This window comes from Enhydra lutris, unplaced genomic scaffold (assembly GCF_002288905.1).
Source record: "Enhydra lutris kenyoni isolate GAN:26980312 unplaced genomic scaffold, ASM228890v2 scaffoldscaffold20, whole genome shotgun sequence".
NCBI lineage: Eukaryota > Metazoa > Chordata > Mammalia > Carnivora > Mustelidae > Enhydra > Enhydra lutris.
Genome location: NW_019154104.1, coordinates 6692642 through 6709514, shown reverse-complemented (window position 1 = coordinate 6709514; position 16873 = coordinate 6692642). Strand labels below are relative to the sequence as shown.

General features: G+C 33.8%; 1 protein-coding gene across 2 annotated transcripts in view; it reads right to left on the bottom strand.

Annotated features, from left to right (window-relative positions):
• The window catches only part of LOC111148777 (echinoderm microtubule associated protein like 5), a 177961-nt gene that overhangs the window by 130284 nt on the left and 30804 nt on the right, over positions 1-16873 (bottom strand). For both annotated transcript variants that reach the window (XM_022505578.1, XM_022505577.1), the window contains exons 3-7: positions 9895-9993; positions 8069-8137; positions 5283-5468; positions 3218-3353; positions 1666-1867 (exon numbers count right to left, since the gene is read on the bottom strand). In XM_022505578.1, coding sequence (XP_022361286.1) covers positions 1666-1867; positions 3218-3353; positions 5283-5468; positions 8069-8137; positions 9895-9993 — 692 coding nt within the window. The remainder of the gene's footprint in view (positions 1-1665; positions 1868-3217; positions 3354-5282; positions 5469-8068; positions 8138-9894; positions 9994-16873) is intronic.

The window sequence follows — 16873 nt, the reverse complement described above, 5'->3', positions numbered from 1 at the left end:
TGCTTTTGCTGCAGCCCAAAGGCTTTGGACCATTATGTTTTCATTTTCATTTGTCTCCACGAATTTTTTAATTTCCTCTTTGATTTCTTGGCTGACCCATTTTTTTTTTTACTTCCAAGATTTTATTTAAATTCAAGTTAGTTAACATATAGTATAGTATTGGTTTCAGCAGAACTCAGTGATTGAGTTGAGTCACATATAACACCCAGTGCTCATCACAAGTGTCCTCCTTAATGCCCATCACCAATTTAACCCATCCACTGACCTACCTCCCCTCCAGCAACCCTCAGTTTGTTCTCTATAGTTAAGAGTCTCTTATGGTTTGCTTCCTTCTCTGTGTTTTTTTATTTTTAAGATTTTATTTATTTGACAGAGATCACAAGCAGGCAGAGAGGCAAGCAGAGAGAGAGGAAAGGAAGCAGGCTCCCCGCTGAGCAGAGAGCCAGATGTGGGGCTCAATCCAGGACCCTGGGATCATGACCTGAGCCAAAGGCAGAGGCTTTAACCCACTGAGCCACCCAGGTGCCCCCTTCTCTGTTTTTATCTTATTTTATTTTTCCTTCTTTTCCTTTACATTCATCTATTTTTTTTCTTAAATTCCACTTGAGTAAAATCATATGGTATTTGTCTTTCTCTGACTTCTTTCGCTTAATATATTTTTGTTCTATCCACATTGTTGCAAATGAAAAGATTTCATTCTTTTTGATGGCTGAGTAATATTCCTGTATTTTGTATGTATAGATATGTATAGGTAATATATATATCACATACACACACACACACACACACATCTTTTTTATCCATTTATCAGTCAATGGAGATGTGGGCTCTTGACATAATTTGGCTGTTTTTGATAGTGCTGCTATAAACACTGGGTGCTTATACCCTTTCAAATCAATATTTTTGTATCCTTTGGATAAATACCTAGTAATGCAAATGCTGGGTCACAGGGAAGTTCATACTTTTAAATTTTTGAGGAACCTATATACTGTTTTCCAGAGTAGTTGCACCAGTTTGCGAAGAATATAGTCAAAATTGTAATAACTCTGTGTGGTGACAGAGGATAACTATAGCCATTGTGGAAAACATCTTGTAAAGTATATTAATTGTTGAATCATTATGTTGTACATCTGAAACTAATGTAATACTATATATCAACTATAATTTTTAAAAAATGATTCAGTCGAATAAATTACAGTATATCCATGCAATGGAATTTTTTAAAAGATTTTTATTTGAGAGAGAGAGAGTGTTCAAGTGTGGTGGGAGGGCAGATGGAGAAGCAGACTCCCCACTGAGCAGGGAGTCCGACATGGGGCATGATCCCAGGATCCCGGGATCATGACCTGTGCTAAAGGTAGACACTTAACTGACTGAGCCATATAAAATTCCATAGAATATTCCATGAGCCATTCCATACAGTGGAATATTATATGGTTATTAAAGAGGCAGAAATAGCTGGGTACATTTTGGTATGTAGCTAACTCCAACTTATTAAGAGAAAAAAATCTTATAAACTGTTAATTCTACTAAGTACCTATTAATTATGTTCGTTTGTTATATTTTAAGCTGTTAATATTTAAATTGAAGTTTTTTTATTCAGTTTTTGTTATTTTTCTCTAAGGACAAATTCCAGCCTATGAAACTACATTTTAATTTGCTTACCTGACTGAACGATCATCACTTCCAGTCACAGCCAAAGGTTTTGTAGGATGGACAGCAAGTGCCCAAAGTTCACCTTCACAATGTCCTTGCATAATTAGGAAAGGTTTATTTCTTTCATGCACCACAATTTCGAAAATTTCACTGTCCTGTGTTCCAACTAGAATATGGTCACCTCGCCAACAAACACTCCTCACAGACAACCCTAATCAAAAGTAAATTGTATTTAAGATAAATCTGTTATAATGCCAATCTGCTAAATCAATTTAATTTCTGTACCTTTTATACCTTAGATGTAAGATAAAAGGAATATGCAAGTCTTTGATCCACACATTTTCTTCAATTATGCAGGTTGTTTGCTATATGGAATGATACGTCCACATAGCAAATGATATGATATACCTAATTTCTACGCATCCTTCAGGACATATATTCTTCTTACTACTTGGAAAATTTCAGTCATAGTCTGACCACTTCTTCAGCCAAGGTCTTATAACACAGTCTCCACAATACAAAAAGTAACTATTCAGGAACTACCTTTATAGAATTGTATTATTTTTTTCTTATAATAATCTGACTTTTCATGTGTCTACATTTCACTTCTTCCATCTGCTCATAAAATCATTAGAAAGAGAGACTTCTACTCTTTCTACATATTCCACAATCCCTTTTGTAAGCTTAGGAAAGCTAGTGCTTCTGTTTTCTCATCCGTATAATGTGGCCAACATAAAGGTGCTGTGGACTTCACAATGTTCTTGTGAGGGCCAAATAAGAAAGTGTCAAATTATTTTGCAGACTTTAAGGTACAATAATGCTCAGCAAAACTAATGAAAATAACACAACAGATAACATTTACTGGATGATTATTATGTCCCAGACACTTTTAAACATTTTACATATATTAAATTAGCTCATTTAATCCTATGAGATAGTTGTCCTCACTTACAGATGAGATTAAATATGTGGCCCAAGGTCACACACCTAGTAAGTGACTGAAATAAGTTTTAAACACAGACCTCTGCCACTTCCAATCCTATTCCTATACCATACTAGTGAATAAAAGGTTTTTTAAAAGTTATTCTGTTTTATTATAACAATTTTTAAATCCCCAAAGAAGAAAATATCTCCCAATTGTTGACAAATTTGGATGAGGGAAAAACACATCTATATGCATTTAAATCATCCTGAACAAAACCTTCTCCAAACCTCAACACACTTTATTTTCAACAGTTGCTAATAGTTACATTTGACATTCTAATAGTAAAGTATTTTCAAAATCCAAGGTTACCTAAGCAAGCACTTGTCACATCTCTAAGTACCATCATAATAAACATTAGATATACAAAAGAATCCTTGTCGTAACAGTAAACATAGACTGTCTTAGGCAAATTCACCTCTCAATAAAGGGAGTGCAATTAAAAGCACACAGTACGTGAGGGCAAATTTGAGTCTCGTTTATATTTATAAAACATAAATTTATATTTATTAAAAGAAACAGACAATCTTGGCTATATTTAGAATTTGCCTAGTAGTGAGACATTTGTTTTGTTATTACCTTTGTATCCCTGGTCTGTTTCCCTGAGATCAATCACAGTAATCGGTTTAAAAGTTAAATCCCAAAGACGAATACAGCCATCTCTGCCACCAGTAGCAAAGCCTTCTTCACAAGCATTCATACTAAAAATTCCTGCCTAGCAGAGAAAAAAAGTAATTTAACAATATATACCTTTAAGAAAATCTGTGTGTAGGTAGAAACACACTTTAAAAGAGTATGATATGACATCAGAATATCAGAAAATACAAATTATATACATACATACATAATTTGTATTTTCTGATATATATATATATATCAGAAAATACAAATTTTATATATATATAATATATATATACATATAAAAACAATATATGGTCCATGACATGGGCATAATGTAAAGTTAAACCTACACCACATATAAGTATGAATTATAGACCTAAAATTCTAAAGTTTTTATTTATTTGACAGAGATCACAAGTAGGGAGAGAGGCAGGCAGAGAGAGAGAGGAGGAAGGAGGCTCCCTGCTGAGCAGAGAGCCGATGGGGATGTGGGGCTCAATCCCAGGATCCTGGGATCATGACCTGAACTGAAGGCAGAGGCTTTAACCCACTGAGCCACCCAGGCACCCCTAGACATAAAATTCTAAATGTAAGAAATAAGTATGTTAAAAAAGAAAAGAACACTTACATGATTTTGAACTATGAGAGAGTTTTTATGCAAGGCAGGTTACCCAAAAACCACAAAGGAGAACAATTTTTCATATGAGAAAAGATATCATAAGCAAAGACAAACAGATTGGGGAGATATCTGCAATGTGTAGGGCTGTTGAAGGGTTAACATCCTTAATATATAAATGAATACAGAGAATCAAACCACAAAGACAACAAAAAAGAGCAAAGGGTAATAACAACCAATTAATAGAAAAGGAATTTCAAGTAGCCAATAAATATATGAAATTTCACAAATAGGAAACTAAAACAAGAAGTTACTATTTTGCAGCCAGAAAACAACCCAAAATTTACAAAAGTGGTCACATCCTGTCCTGGGGAGTACAAGGAAGAAACTGGTATTTTTATGCACTAATGAGGAAAATATGAATTGCTGCCATCTTTGTGGAAAAGAATCTGGTATTTCTGGTCTTCAGACATTTTGCTCAAAGCAAGTCCTGTTCTAAGTGGTTCTTTAATATATTTAATATGCAATATATTATCTATTTAATAGTGGATCATATTAATACATTTAATAACTTCTCTACTTGAGATCTCACTGCTAATCATGTGGCAGCTTTGCACTCTCTAGTTCCCTTCTCTATGTAAGAGACCCAACTACTAAAAATCCTTAAAAAAAAAAAAAAAACAAAAACTACAAGTTTTTAACAACAGATTCCCCTCCCCCCAGATTTGTTAACTTTTTAGTATGAAAATCTCATGAACTACAAAAATTAAATTTCTTTGCCACTCAATAAAAAAATGATATTAAAATTAACAAGGTATTGTTTTCTAGAATTGTCCCCAAATTTCCCACTGGTAAATTAGCCATAAGAATACTAGCTTTAAGGGCACCTGGGTGGTTCAGTTGGTTAAACAGTGGCCTTTGGCTCAGGTCATGATCCCAGGGTCCTGGGATCGAGTCCCACATGGAGCTCCTTGCTCAGCTGGGAATGTGCTTCTCCCTCTGCCTGCCCCTCCCCTTCCCCCTGCTTGTGCTCATGCTGTCAAATAAATAAATAAAATCTTTAAAACAAAACAAAAAAAGAGTACTAACTTTACTCTAATGTAGTTAACCTAGAATACTTTTGTTGAATTTAATAAGCCTTTTATGAACACTACTCCAAGAAAGATACCATACTGGAGCAATGGTTTAAACAAGGTACTAATTATACTAATTTAATGAATATCCATGTGTCTAATTGCATAATGTTTTTTCATTGAAATCTTGAAAACAAACAGATAATTCAGTTAGAACAGCATTTTTCAAGTAACTGAAGTGACTAGAAAGTCTGCTATATTATATAATCTTTTGTTCTAGGATAAGAAGTTAAATAATTATCTAAAAGTGTTCAAAATATGTAAATATACTTACAGTATGGGCTCCTTGTATTGTCCTTATAAGATTGATTCCTTTCCAAACATATATATCCCCATTAAGTGCACCAGAATATGTTAATTCATCCCTTGCACAGGCCAGGCACAAAATTGTTTGAAGGTCACCAGTCTTACCAAAGACCCCTCGTTTTGGGGTCAGAGCATTTCCACATAAACTCCAGAACTAAAAGGTACACAGTATCATCAAATTACCAAAGAATGCTTATAAAATAAAGGAAAATACTTTTAATACTGTGAAGCTAGATTAGAGCAGCAGACCAAAAATTACCTAAGAAATCCCCTTATGAAACATTAGCATTCAAATGTTCACATCCTCATCCTAGTGTTGTCAATAGCTATATTATAGCAGACAAGTCACTGGTTTCAATCCTTATCTGTAAGAATAAGATTATTTTTAAAATAGGCTACGCTTCCCTCCTTTGGTCTCTGGAAAAAATCTACTTGAAACTCCAACAAGTGAAGGAGCTGGTTATGTGTTAGCAATGAAAATGAAGATATCATACACTAATAGGAAGGAGGACCAAACCTAACATTCAATCTTTGGTGAAGTAAAGATGGGGAAAAAAATGTTGCTCTCATTGATATTTCAAAGCTGAGCAATTCCTTTACTTGCAAAGCTTAAAAATAAGAGAGATACACATTTGGAATAATTTGTTCATTTTTAGGAAAAAACAGGAAGTCAAACATAAAACTTTATGACCAGGGTTTTTGTTCTTTTATGTGGATTCAGGTAAATTTTAATAGTTTGCAGAAAGAAATAAAGAAACAAAAATGGAACAGGGCAAGGATATAAGAAGAGTTTTACACAAAGAAATTTGGCCCAGAGAAAAAATTCAACTTTATAATAAGTAAATTACCACTTAAAGTCACATAATTTGTTGATAATAAAGATCGTATCCATCTTTCAGATCTTATTTCAAGACCTAAAGATCTTAAAACCAGAAGCATCAAAAAACTAAAAATTGTGATGCTTATCCATTTAAATACCTAATGAATGCTTTTAATTAATGGAACTTTATGATTTTTAATTCTAAAAGCTCCATGATTCCTGTGCACAGGATCACTAGTTCTCTTCTTTTCCAGCAAATTCAACAAATCCTTCCTTTCAGTCTATTATTTTCATCTAGATGAGTGATTCTCAACTTTGGCTGCACATTAGACTCACCTGAGGGAAATTATAAAACATGGTATGCTTGGGCCCCCACCAAGGTAAATGGAGAAAGTATCTCTGAAGAGTCAAACCCAGGTAACCAAATAATTTTCACACTCAGAGTAAAGAACTATTGTTCTATAATTGAGATCAATGCCATCTAATAGAACTTTCTGTGGTGATGAATATATTCTCTCTGTACATATACTGTCCAATAGAGTAACCACTGGATACATGTGGACCTTAAGCATTTGAAATGTGACTGGAATGACTGAAGAAATGATTAAATTTTACTTAAATTTAATTAACTTAATTTAAATAGCTAATTGCTACTATACTGGACAAGGAAGTTCTAGATCATCTAGATCATTGGGACTTAGTGTCTTCACACGTATTGCCTACAAAGAGATCTACCCTGCTTTTCACTGACTCTACCAAGAGAAAAGAAATGTAACTCATAGTAAAAATACAGTTTAATTCAGAAAAAGTTTGTTTAAAACCTGAAAATGGAACTTTCAGTTTTATTTACAATATAAAACAGTAAGATCTGTTTATTAATTTTCCAATAATTATTAAGTATTTTCTATCAAGTACTACCTCAAACATCATTTGTTCATCATAGATGAAAAAAACAAAATTTCTACCTTCACAGTGCTTACACTATGTACCCGAAACCTAACATAGAGCCTTTTGCTACTGAATATTTGTACAAAAAATATTTAATACTATTCATTATCAAATCAGTACCAAAATATCAAAACCAAACTTGCAGTGGCAGCTAAAGATGCTCTGGAGAAAATGTGAATGGAAGTGAGCATATCAAAGAAAGAATGTGAACACAGAGCCTTACTTACTAGGAATTAACTTTTGCAAGGAACTATTAAATTAGATGATGGAAGAAAAACAAGCACTTCCAATCTGTACCAGGGATTTAACGGTAACTGTTATATGGGCTTCAAAATCTGAACTATAATTGTAAAACAAAACTCAGAGCTTTCATAAGCAAAATAAACTGTCACTACAAAGGCTAAGGTCAAATCAGAGAGTAAATATAGAGAAAGTAAAAGATAACACTTTCAGAAAGATGACCAGGTGCTAGAACTATGACAAGCACTTGAATAAATACTGCCTTATTTAATCCACTCTATAAGACACACTTTTAAGATGTGAAAAAAGCTCAACGATGCTACATGACTAATCCCAGGTCAAACAGTGCTAAGTGTGGCAAAGCCAACTCTGTCCATGATGTTTCTGCCACACCATCTTGTCTCTGTGAAAGAAACCTCTTACTTTTCTTGGTTTCCTATGCTCACATTTTGCTCTGTAAGTGAAACATGAGAAGACAAGATGAACACAATAAAGCCTACTTCACAAGACCATAAATTCCTTTATGAATAGTGTTTTATTCATTCTCTACTCATACGTATATCCCTTATAGCGCCTCACATACAGTAATGACACAATAAATACCTGTTAGGTTGAACAACAGAATGTTAAAAATGTTGACATTTTAAAAATAAGTACTGTCAAAATCCTAAGACTACCTAAGTTGTAAATAGAGTACTTAGAGAGTAAGTATACATGACTATTATAAAATAAGACCCTTCTAGTACCTTGATATGTTTTACACCACAGCTGACAAGTTTATTTGGCTGGTACAAATCCCAAGAGATATCAAATATCTGCAAACAAATCAGATTCATGGTTAAAATACTTATTTTCAGAACCATTTAAGAATCCATCCAAAAGACCAAAAACCCCAAAACCCTACCTATCATAAAACAATATTCCTCACTAAATAATAATCAGAATCCCATACTTCATAATCTTATGAGACATATGTAAATGATATGAACAAAACTATTTCTTAACTTCTATGAACTTTCCAAAACAACCTGTTTTTAATTTTTAAAAAGAATTTCATCTATAAGTAACAAGAATAGTTCAACAAAACTAGAGCATGAGGCAGGTACCTACATAATTTTTACAGAGGCAAGATACTGAATGTACATTTAACACTTATATAGCTATAAACAGAGAACTTTAAGTATTTGAAATAGAGTACATTTTTATAGCTTTCAGTCATACAGAACTACTTACATAAATAATCACAATATTTATTTCACAGTATAAATCTGTTTTTATTTTTTAGCTTTATTGTTTATGGATCAGACAAAACTAACCTATATTTAAGTCATGGAGACCTCAAGCTTTGTTCTTTGTTCTTCTCCCAAAACTCAAAATATATACAAACCATTTTTGTTATAAGAGCAAACAATAAAAAACCCAGCTGAAATAAAATATACATTAGAATCATGCACTTTAATAGTAAAAACTAATGATTAAAAAATAATTTCATAGCAGAAAAAAATCTTTGGTCTTTATCATGCTTCTTTGACACCTACCTACATAATCACCTAAGATGCTTATTACCTTTAAAAATGTACAAAATTATTCTCTTCAGTGATAATAAAGAATATATCTTATAAATTAATGTTTAACAACTCACCACGACAGGTTACATGAAAACCATTTTGGGCAACTTTAAAATATTAACCACCAAAATACTCTAAAAATTCTGACAGTACCATCTTTTAAAATAATCTATTTACTAAATCCAAAGTGTGAAATGCTTTGATCTAAGTATACACAATTGTCTAGTAAAATGTACCTAACACTTTAATTATCTAAATTGTGTGAATGTGTAACAGGCCCCTTTGAGAATCTGCTAAAAGACAAGTATATTTACCAAAATGCAAATACACACAAAATTTTCTATAAAACTTTTTAGATTCATAGATTCCACTCCCCTCGCCACCTGCCCCAGCATTAATGACTACATCTCCTGTGCTGGTTCAGATTAGACTTTTACTACACACAAAAATAATGAGAGATTTTTAAGGGTTTATGATAAAGTTTTTGATGTATGTTTATAAAAGTAGAATATTTAATTAAAAAGCTGACTACAAAGTATTTTCTATATTAACTTAAACAGCTTATAATAAGGAATATATTTTTAGTAAGTTTCCAAAGTAAAAAATGTTTGCTCTCTTAAAAATTTTTAATAATATATATAATTTCAAATTCTCACATGCAATATGTTTCACTTTAATTATGATACATATATAACAAACCAGTGATAAAACTATATAGACCCTAAGCTGTTCAATTTTTAAATGGAAGTCTGAATAATTTAAAATTCATCATTCTGCTGAAGCAAACAATGGTTAAAAGTTTTATGCTATCACTTCACATATTGAGTCCTATTTTTGAGTACTACTATATACATTCTAAAATTTTATGAATATTTGTGATTGTACTTTAAATTTTTAATTACATATGAACTATCTGGTAATAACAAAGCATGGAAACATATCCCCTGGCTCTCCTCTTTTTCCCATCCAATAACCCAGTAGAAACACAAATGGAGAATACTTACTCTATCTGTGTGACCAGGAGCCATAGATAACATTTTTCCCCTCTTCCAATCCCAAACACAAACTGCATTCTTTGAATCAAGTCCAACTGAAACCAAGCGCTGAATTATATCCAAGAAGTCCATGAGGGAATAAAAAGGCAAACAAATCAAAAAGAAACCAAATTATAAATGCAAACAAATTATCCTCCTGGGTATTATAAACTTACACATCAAAACTTACACACTTATATTTTATATCAAAACTTACATATGTATATTATATAGACCTCACAGAGAAAGGCTGGATGTATTTCATCTTGGTAATATTTGCATAAGTATAGTTCTTCACATTAAGAAACAGAATAGACATTTCTATTCTAACAGTAGGACTGACAAAATACCATAAACATCTCTCCTGCTAAAAACTAAAATGCTGGATAAAATGTAAAAACATGTTTTTGAATGTACTGCTGAGCTGTCAAGGAATTATGAAATCTGGAACAAAAACAAAGAGACTTCATATGGGGTCCTGGAGGATAAGAGAGCTCCCATGTACACTTTATTCTAAAGCTAACTCCTGAGAAGCCTGATTTTTGTTCTGCAGGCTGAACGAAAATAGGAGATAAAGTTTAGGGCAAGTCCAAAGTGTAGATCTGAACCTGAAACTTCTGACTAAAGCAGTGAACTCCTCAGAAGTAAGGGAAAACAAGAAACCACTCTTTAAAAATAAAGGGGAGGGCCCACAATGCATGAAGGGAAAGACAATCCTCCCTGAAAATTGATAGTCAAAAGCAGCTTTCATACAGTCATAATGCCTAACTGTACGTTAATTACGAACTCCTCAAGTGGAAAATTTCAGAGTGGTCTGAGGGTTCTTAAAGCATCTTCAACAGTGTAGCAGAGTCAAATATAAATCCTATTTAGAGAACTGACACTTTAATCCATCCCTCAAAGAATTCCTACAGGTAGCAATACAGTAAACATAAAAATAAACAAATATCCCCAACCCCATAGCCATGGGAAATAAGGGACTATGAGTAAGAATTAGCAAGTCAAGACAAATAGCAAAACCAGTTCTAGAAAACATCAGACATTGGAATTATGAGGTGAAGAGAAATAAAATTAAGGTTTCAAAGTATCTTCATTCAAGCAAAAAATAGGAGACTGTAAAAAGTATTCAAGCAGATCTGAAGAAGCAAACGCAATTTTTAGAAATGAAAAAATAAATTTAAAACAGTGGAGGAGTTAAATAGGCATTTAAAGGGAGATGAAGATACAGAGTTAAGAAGAGGAGACAGAAAGATGGAAACTGTGAGAGGGATTAAGAAACACAAAAGATGGACTTTCAGCCACAAAGTATTAGGATCTGAACCTGCCCCCACTATACACAACTAGAAAACTACAAAATGTATGAAACAAATGCTTTCAGACATTCATAAGAGGAAGTGAAGCACTGTGAGCCCTGAAAGGGGAGAAACAAACAAGGTGAGACCTGCACTTGCCCCAGCTCTCATCTAGGAAGCAGTCTGCAGATTATAGCATAGAAAGGTAGAATCCAAACAGAGCCCAGGAGACTTGCTGATTTGAGAAGACAGAACCTGGAGTTTAAAGAGGTCAAAACAGCTAGAATTTGTAGAGCAGAGAAAGAGCTCCAGAAAATTTGTTTATGGGACCCCTTGAGAACACTAATCTTTGCAGGCATAGGGTGAAATCTATGAGGCCATGCAAAGAACAAACTCTGGGAAATTCTAAAAAAGCAATTACTGGGGAGCTAAAGCCAAAAAATTGCCAGAGATCACAAAGGGTCAGGATCCCTTGAGTTCCTAATAACCAGAACATAGATACCTCTTTAAATTCACTAGGTATTCAGTGACCCAGAAGTGTCACAACTTAGTGGTGAAATTAAACCAATAATGTTAGAGAAAGAGCTACTCTAGCCCTGTCTTCCAAAAGCTTGAAAGCAAGCTTTCACAAGGATCAAACTAATCCACAAGGAACTTAACTACCTGCCAGAACAATGTCCAAAACACTTTAAAGGAATACAACAAAATCAAGAATTCAGAATGTAACATACACAATGTCCACCATCCAATAAAACAAATTATTGGACATGTGAACAAAGAAGAAAATGTGACATATAATCAGGAGAAAAATCCATTAATAGAAGCAGACCTAAGAGGGGAATTAGGTGGCTCAGTCATTAAGCATCTGCCTTTAGCTCAGGTCATGATCCCAGGGTCCTGGGATCGAGCCCCACATCTGGCTACCCGCTCAGTGGGAAGCCTGCTTCTCCCTCTTCCACTCTCTCTGCTTGTGTTTCTTTAACGCTTCAGTTACTTAGAAGTGTATTGTTATTTTCCACCCTTTTGGAGGGTTTTCTGCATAGCTTCCTGTTATTCTAATTTCTGTTTTTGTCAGACAACAATAGTCTGTATTTTAATTTTTTAAATTTGTTTAGGTTTGTTTAGGTTAAAGAAGAAAGCATAAGGATCAGCCCACAACACAAAATTTGAAAAGCACTGGTTTAGAAGCAGGGGTCAGCAAACTACAACACTCAAGCCAAATCCTGCCTGCACCCTGTTTTTGTAAATAAAATTATATTGAAGCACAGCCATACCTATTCTTTTACAAGCTATGACTGCTTTCCCACTACAATCCAGAGCTGGGTAGCTGAGCCAGAGACTGTATGGTCTACAAAGCTTAAATATTTCCTATCCGACTTGTTACAGAAAGTTTACTAATCTCTGATTTAAAGCTTAGAAACTGGTACCAGACTGCCTAGGTTCGAACACTAGCTCCATTTCTCATGAACTGGATTACTTTCAGCAGTTATGCAGTCTCTCTGTATCTTGTTTCCTCACCTGTTAAGTGGGGATAGGGTTAACAAGAAAATTAATATATATGAGAGTTACTATATGATGTTATAAAATGTTCACTATCATTATTATTAGCTTACCATAACCTTATTTAGCTTTAAGAACCTATCTTCTCAGGGCCTATGGGGGGCTCAGTTGAGTGTCTAACTCTTGGTTTCAGCTCAGGTCATGATCTCATGGGCGCAAGATTGAGCCCTGAGTTGGGCTCTGTGCTCAGCAGGAGTCAGCTTGAAGATTATCACCCTCTGTCCCTCCCCTGACTCACACACAGGCATGTGTGGGTACACGTGCACCCTCGTGCTCTTTCTCTCAAATAAATAATTAAATCTTACCCAAAAAAAAAAAAAAAAAAAAAAAAAAAAAAAAAAAAGCAAGAAAGAACCTATGCCCTCTTCCTGTCAAAATGAGAAAGGCCATCAAGTACCCAGTTAGAAACAGATTTCTGCAAAGTAGAATTACTATTTAAACCCTCAAACAGGTGGAATAAATGGCTCCCATTAAAAGATACAGTATATAGTCTGTTATGGCTCTCCATCAAATCATGCTGGCAGAAATCTCAAGGGAACAAAAGGAGAGGATTTGCTTTCTTGAGAGTCTTTAATAGTTCGGAACTATAAGGTATCAGTATCTAGCTAAAAGAGATCTTTACTGTGTAGAGATTAAAATTTCACAAGACAAGCATCAAGTGAGGGACAGTTAAGGGGCACTGTCCTTTCTCTCTGACTTGGCTCATCATACACAAACAGCAAACCACAATTGGTCAAAAGTTTTAAAACTCCATGTATCTCCATAGAGCCTCCAAACATACAGCTTAGGCAGTAACAAAAGAGATCTGGGAGCACTTCTCTGAGCAAACTTACATGGCCAAAATCAACCTCCCTCAGCACAGGTTAAGTAACAGCAGAGAGGATAAGGTAGAAATAATCAAGTCAATACTACTTCCTCTCCTGGCTTTCTGTCATTTTTTATCATTTTTTCTCACATTTAACCCAGCCTAGGTAGATAAGGAAGAAAATAAGGTTTTCCAGTAAAAGTAATGCTTTCAGGGTGTCTGCCTGGCTCAGTTGAGGACCTGCCTTCAGCTCAGGTCATGATCCCAGAATCCTGGAATGGAGCTATTTGTCAGGCTCCCTGCTCAGCAAGGAGTCTGCTCCTCTTTCTCTTTCTCCCTCTCCCAGCCTCATGCATGCATTTTCTCTCTCTTCCAAATAAACAAGAAACTTTTTAAAGTAATGCTTTAACAGTATCTTGGAACACTGAGGAGGATTTGGGTAGAAAAGTAAGAGAAAATGCCTTTCAAACCAAAGGACACCAAGATTAGAGAGATCATGGTATTTTCAAGAAAAAGCCTAATTCAGGATAGCTGAGGGGAGTACCACCTGGAAAGTGGCAGGAGACAAAGCTGGAAATGTAGGCCAGAGCCAGAGAAAGAATGAACTTTGTGTTTTAATAGAGTTGGAATAAAGGGAGATTCAGTTTTAAATGTGTAATATTTGGTATATTTGTATGACACTCAAGGGAGGGGGTGTCTAGAGTTAAGGAGAGAAGCGGGGGCCACTGTTAACTGACGAGGACGTTAAAATCATGTGAGAGAATAAGAAGGCTACAAACTCCTAAATAACACTGATATTTAAGAACCAGACAGAAGGAAAAGCTCCTTTAAAGATTAAGAAGTAAAAGTAAGAGAGGGAGAAAGAAAACCAGGTAAAGAAGCCTCTAACCATCTTCCTAAATTCCTCCTTGATCTAAGTCCCAAACAAAATCTTGGTTGTGTCCATTAATTGAATTGGAAGTATTCATTAAAAAGTTTTAGCACACTAAATTCTCAAATAAGAAAAATATCCCAAAAGACACAACTAGATGATCCCATAAGTTCCTGCAACTATGAAACGTACTCAAATAAGGAACAATTATTCTTAAAAGATTTTAGTATGGGGGTCCTTGTAATCTCAGTGTTCATTACATAAGAACTGTCATGTTGTTACAAAGTAAAATCACAAACTTTGTAAAAGATTCAGGGCTTAATGGAGTAAATACTGGTATAATCATAAATAAAGCCATCAGAAATTAGGTCTGGCAAAGAAACAGGAAAAAAACTCAAGAAAAATACGTTAGGCACTTGAGATATGTCCTGATATCAAGAGATTTCTAAAAGGCACTTGAAAAAACCAGTGAACTCCCCTACTGTTTTTGCAAAAATTACGCTCTTCATAATCATGTGCCAAAAGTCAAAGGTAAACTAAAGCATTTTATTTTGTAACGTCACATAACTGACAAAATTAGGTTAAAAAAGTAACACTATTCTTATTTATTCTGTGAATCACCAGATCTGTTACTATAGCTTAGATTTTTATATGAGAAATGTTTTTATAATTTTATATTTTCAAGACAAAGTACCACTCAAATTTTCCTTCTTCCCACTAAGAAATTTGAGTTCCTATTTGATGTGCATTTACATAAGTAGATTTTTCAAGTCCTAATTATTCTCAGTAAGGCAGACTTCTGGTATTAGAATATTCAGTCCATTTAGAAGAAAGCCTCTGGGAAAATAACATTCAGCTTACTACCAACAGGGAAACTCATTCATTGGATAAATCTTAACAGAGCACTTAAGAGTTTCAAATCTAGTACAAAATGCAAAAATCATACAATATTTCCTAGTTGATAACTCATAAACAGTTTATAGATATTAGCGCATAGATATATATGTTCTCAAATATATTTTTTAACTAAAACATTTTCTCATTAATATAATTTCAGGGATACTCTTCTTAACTTAATCTTCAATTGGCAGCAGTTCCTTATAAGCTGTAACTATATTTAGGATGGATGAATTCCTTCTGAAATATAAATCACTACCTCCTAAGTTCCATGTTTGGGAGGCAGGAGAGTATTGTGGTTAAAAACATGAGCTTTGGAGTGTGACTGACCTGGGTTTCCGCTCTGGCTCCATTTACTAGCTGTGTAACCTGGGGCAAGTTATTTAACCTCTCTAAGTCTCAGTTTCTTTATCTGTAAAATAGAGATAATAATAGTATCTATTTTATAGGGTTGCTGTGAGGATTAAATAAGATAAGGTAGGCTTAGCACAATGCTTGGTACTTAGTATGTGCTCAGTAACTTTTAGCTGTTATGTTTTTTATAAGCTTAAATTTTTAAGTAACACATTCTCATGAAGATCTGTGGTAATACATGTAACCAAGGCTTTTCAAGTTACTTAAAATAAGCAAAATTAAAGGCCTTTCAACTAGGAAAATCTACGGGCATGACTTTTCCTTGTATATATTAAAGAAATTCCTCAACAATGCAATATATTACATTTAGAAAGAGCAATTTCAAAATTAAAACATCTGTGTTTAAAGTATACAGATGCTTATTATAGTTAATACACCTTGGACTTCATAACACTTTTGGTAAATGATTAAAAAAGCTGTGGAGGTTTGTTTCATAAAATTTAATCTTCTGTGAGGTAGGTAAAGAGTATTATTCTCTTTCTTTAAAAAAAGAAAATGAAATGGATATGAGGACAGTAAGGGACTTGAAAAACAATAGTAAAAATGGGATGCAAATTAAGGATCTATAATTGCCAATCACTGCTACATATTGATATTAAACCTAGAAGTACATTTTTCCCCAAATGAAAGCTTCCAGTTAAGTCTTTAAAGATCTCTTACCGGACTCTTAAAAGAAAGTCATTAATCTATGCTACTCGAATAAGCTATTCCTCAGAGTTATAAATAAAACATGTACTTATCATTTTCAAGGGAACAGAACACAATGTAATCTGTTTTTGTAAAATATCAATATAAAATTTTATGAACTGAAAAGCAGGTAACTAAAATTTCTTTAAAAATTAAAATGATTTTTAAAGTCTAATTTTAACATAAAAATTAAAGGCTATAAATTAACCACATCTGCAAAATTCAACTTCTTACTACTACTTAAATATGTTTTCGGTATAACAAGTTCCATGAAAGCACCACAAAAAAGTTCTTGGCATGTTTAATTTTTTTAACAATCATTAACTAGAAGTAGATAATAATTTGGGGACTAATAAGTAAATGGAATGATAATTATCCCTTTGTTTTCAACTTTGATTTTGTATAAAAATAGCTCATAAGAGC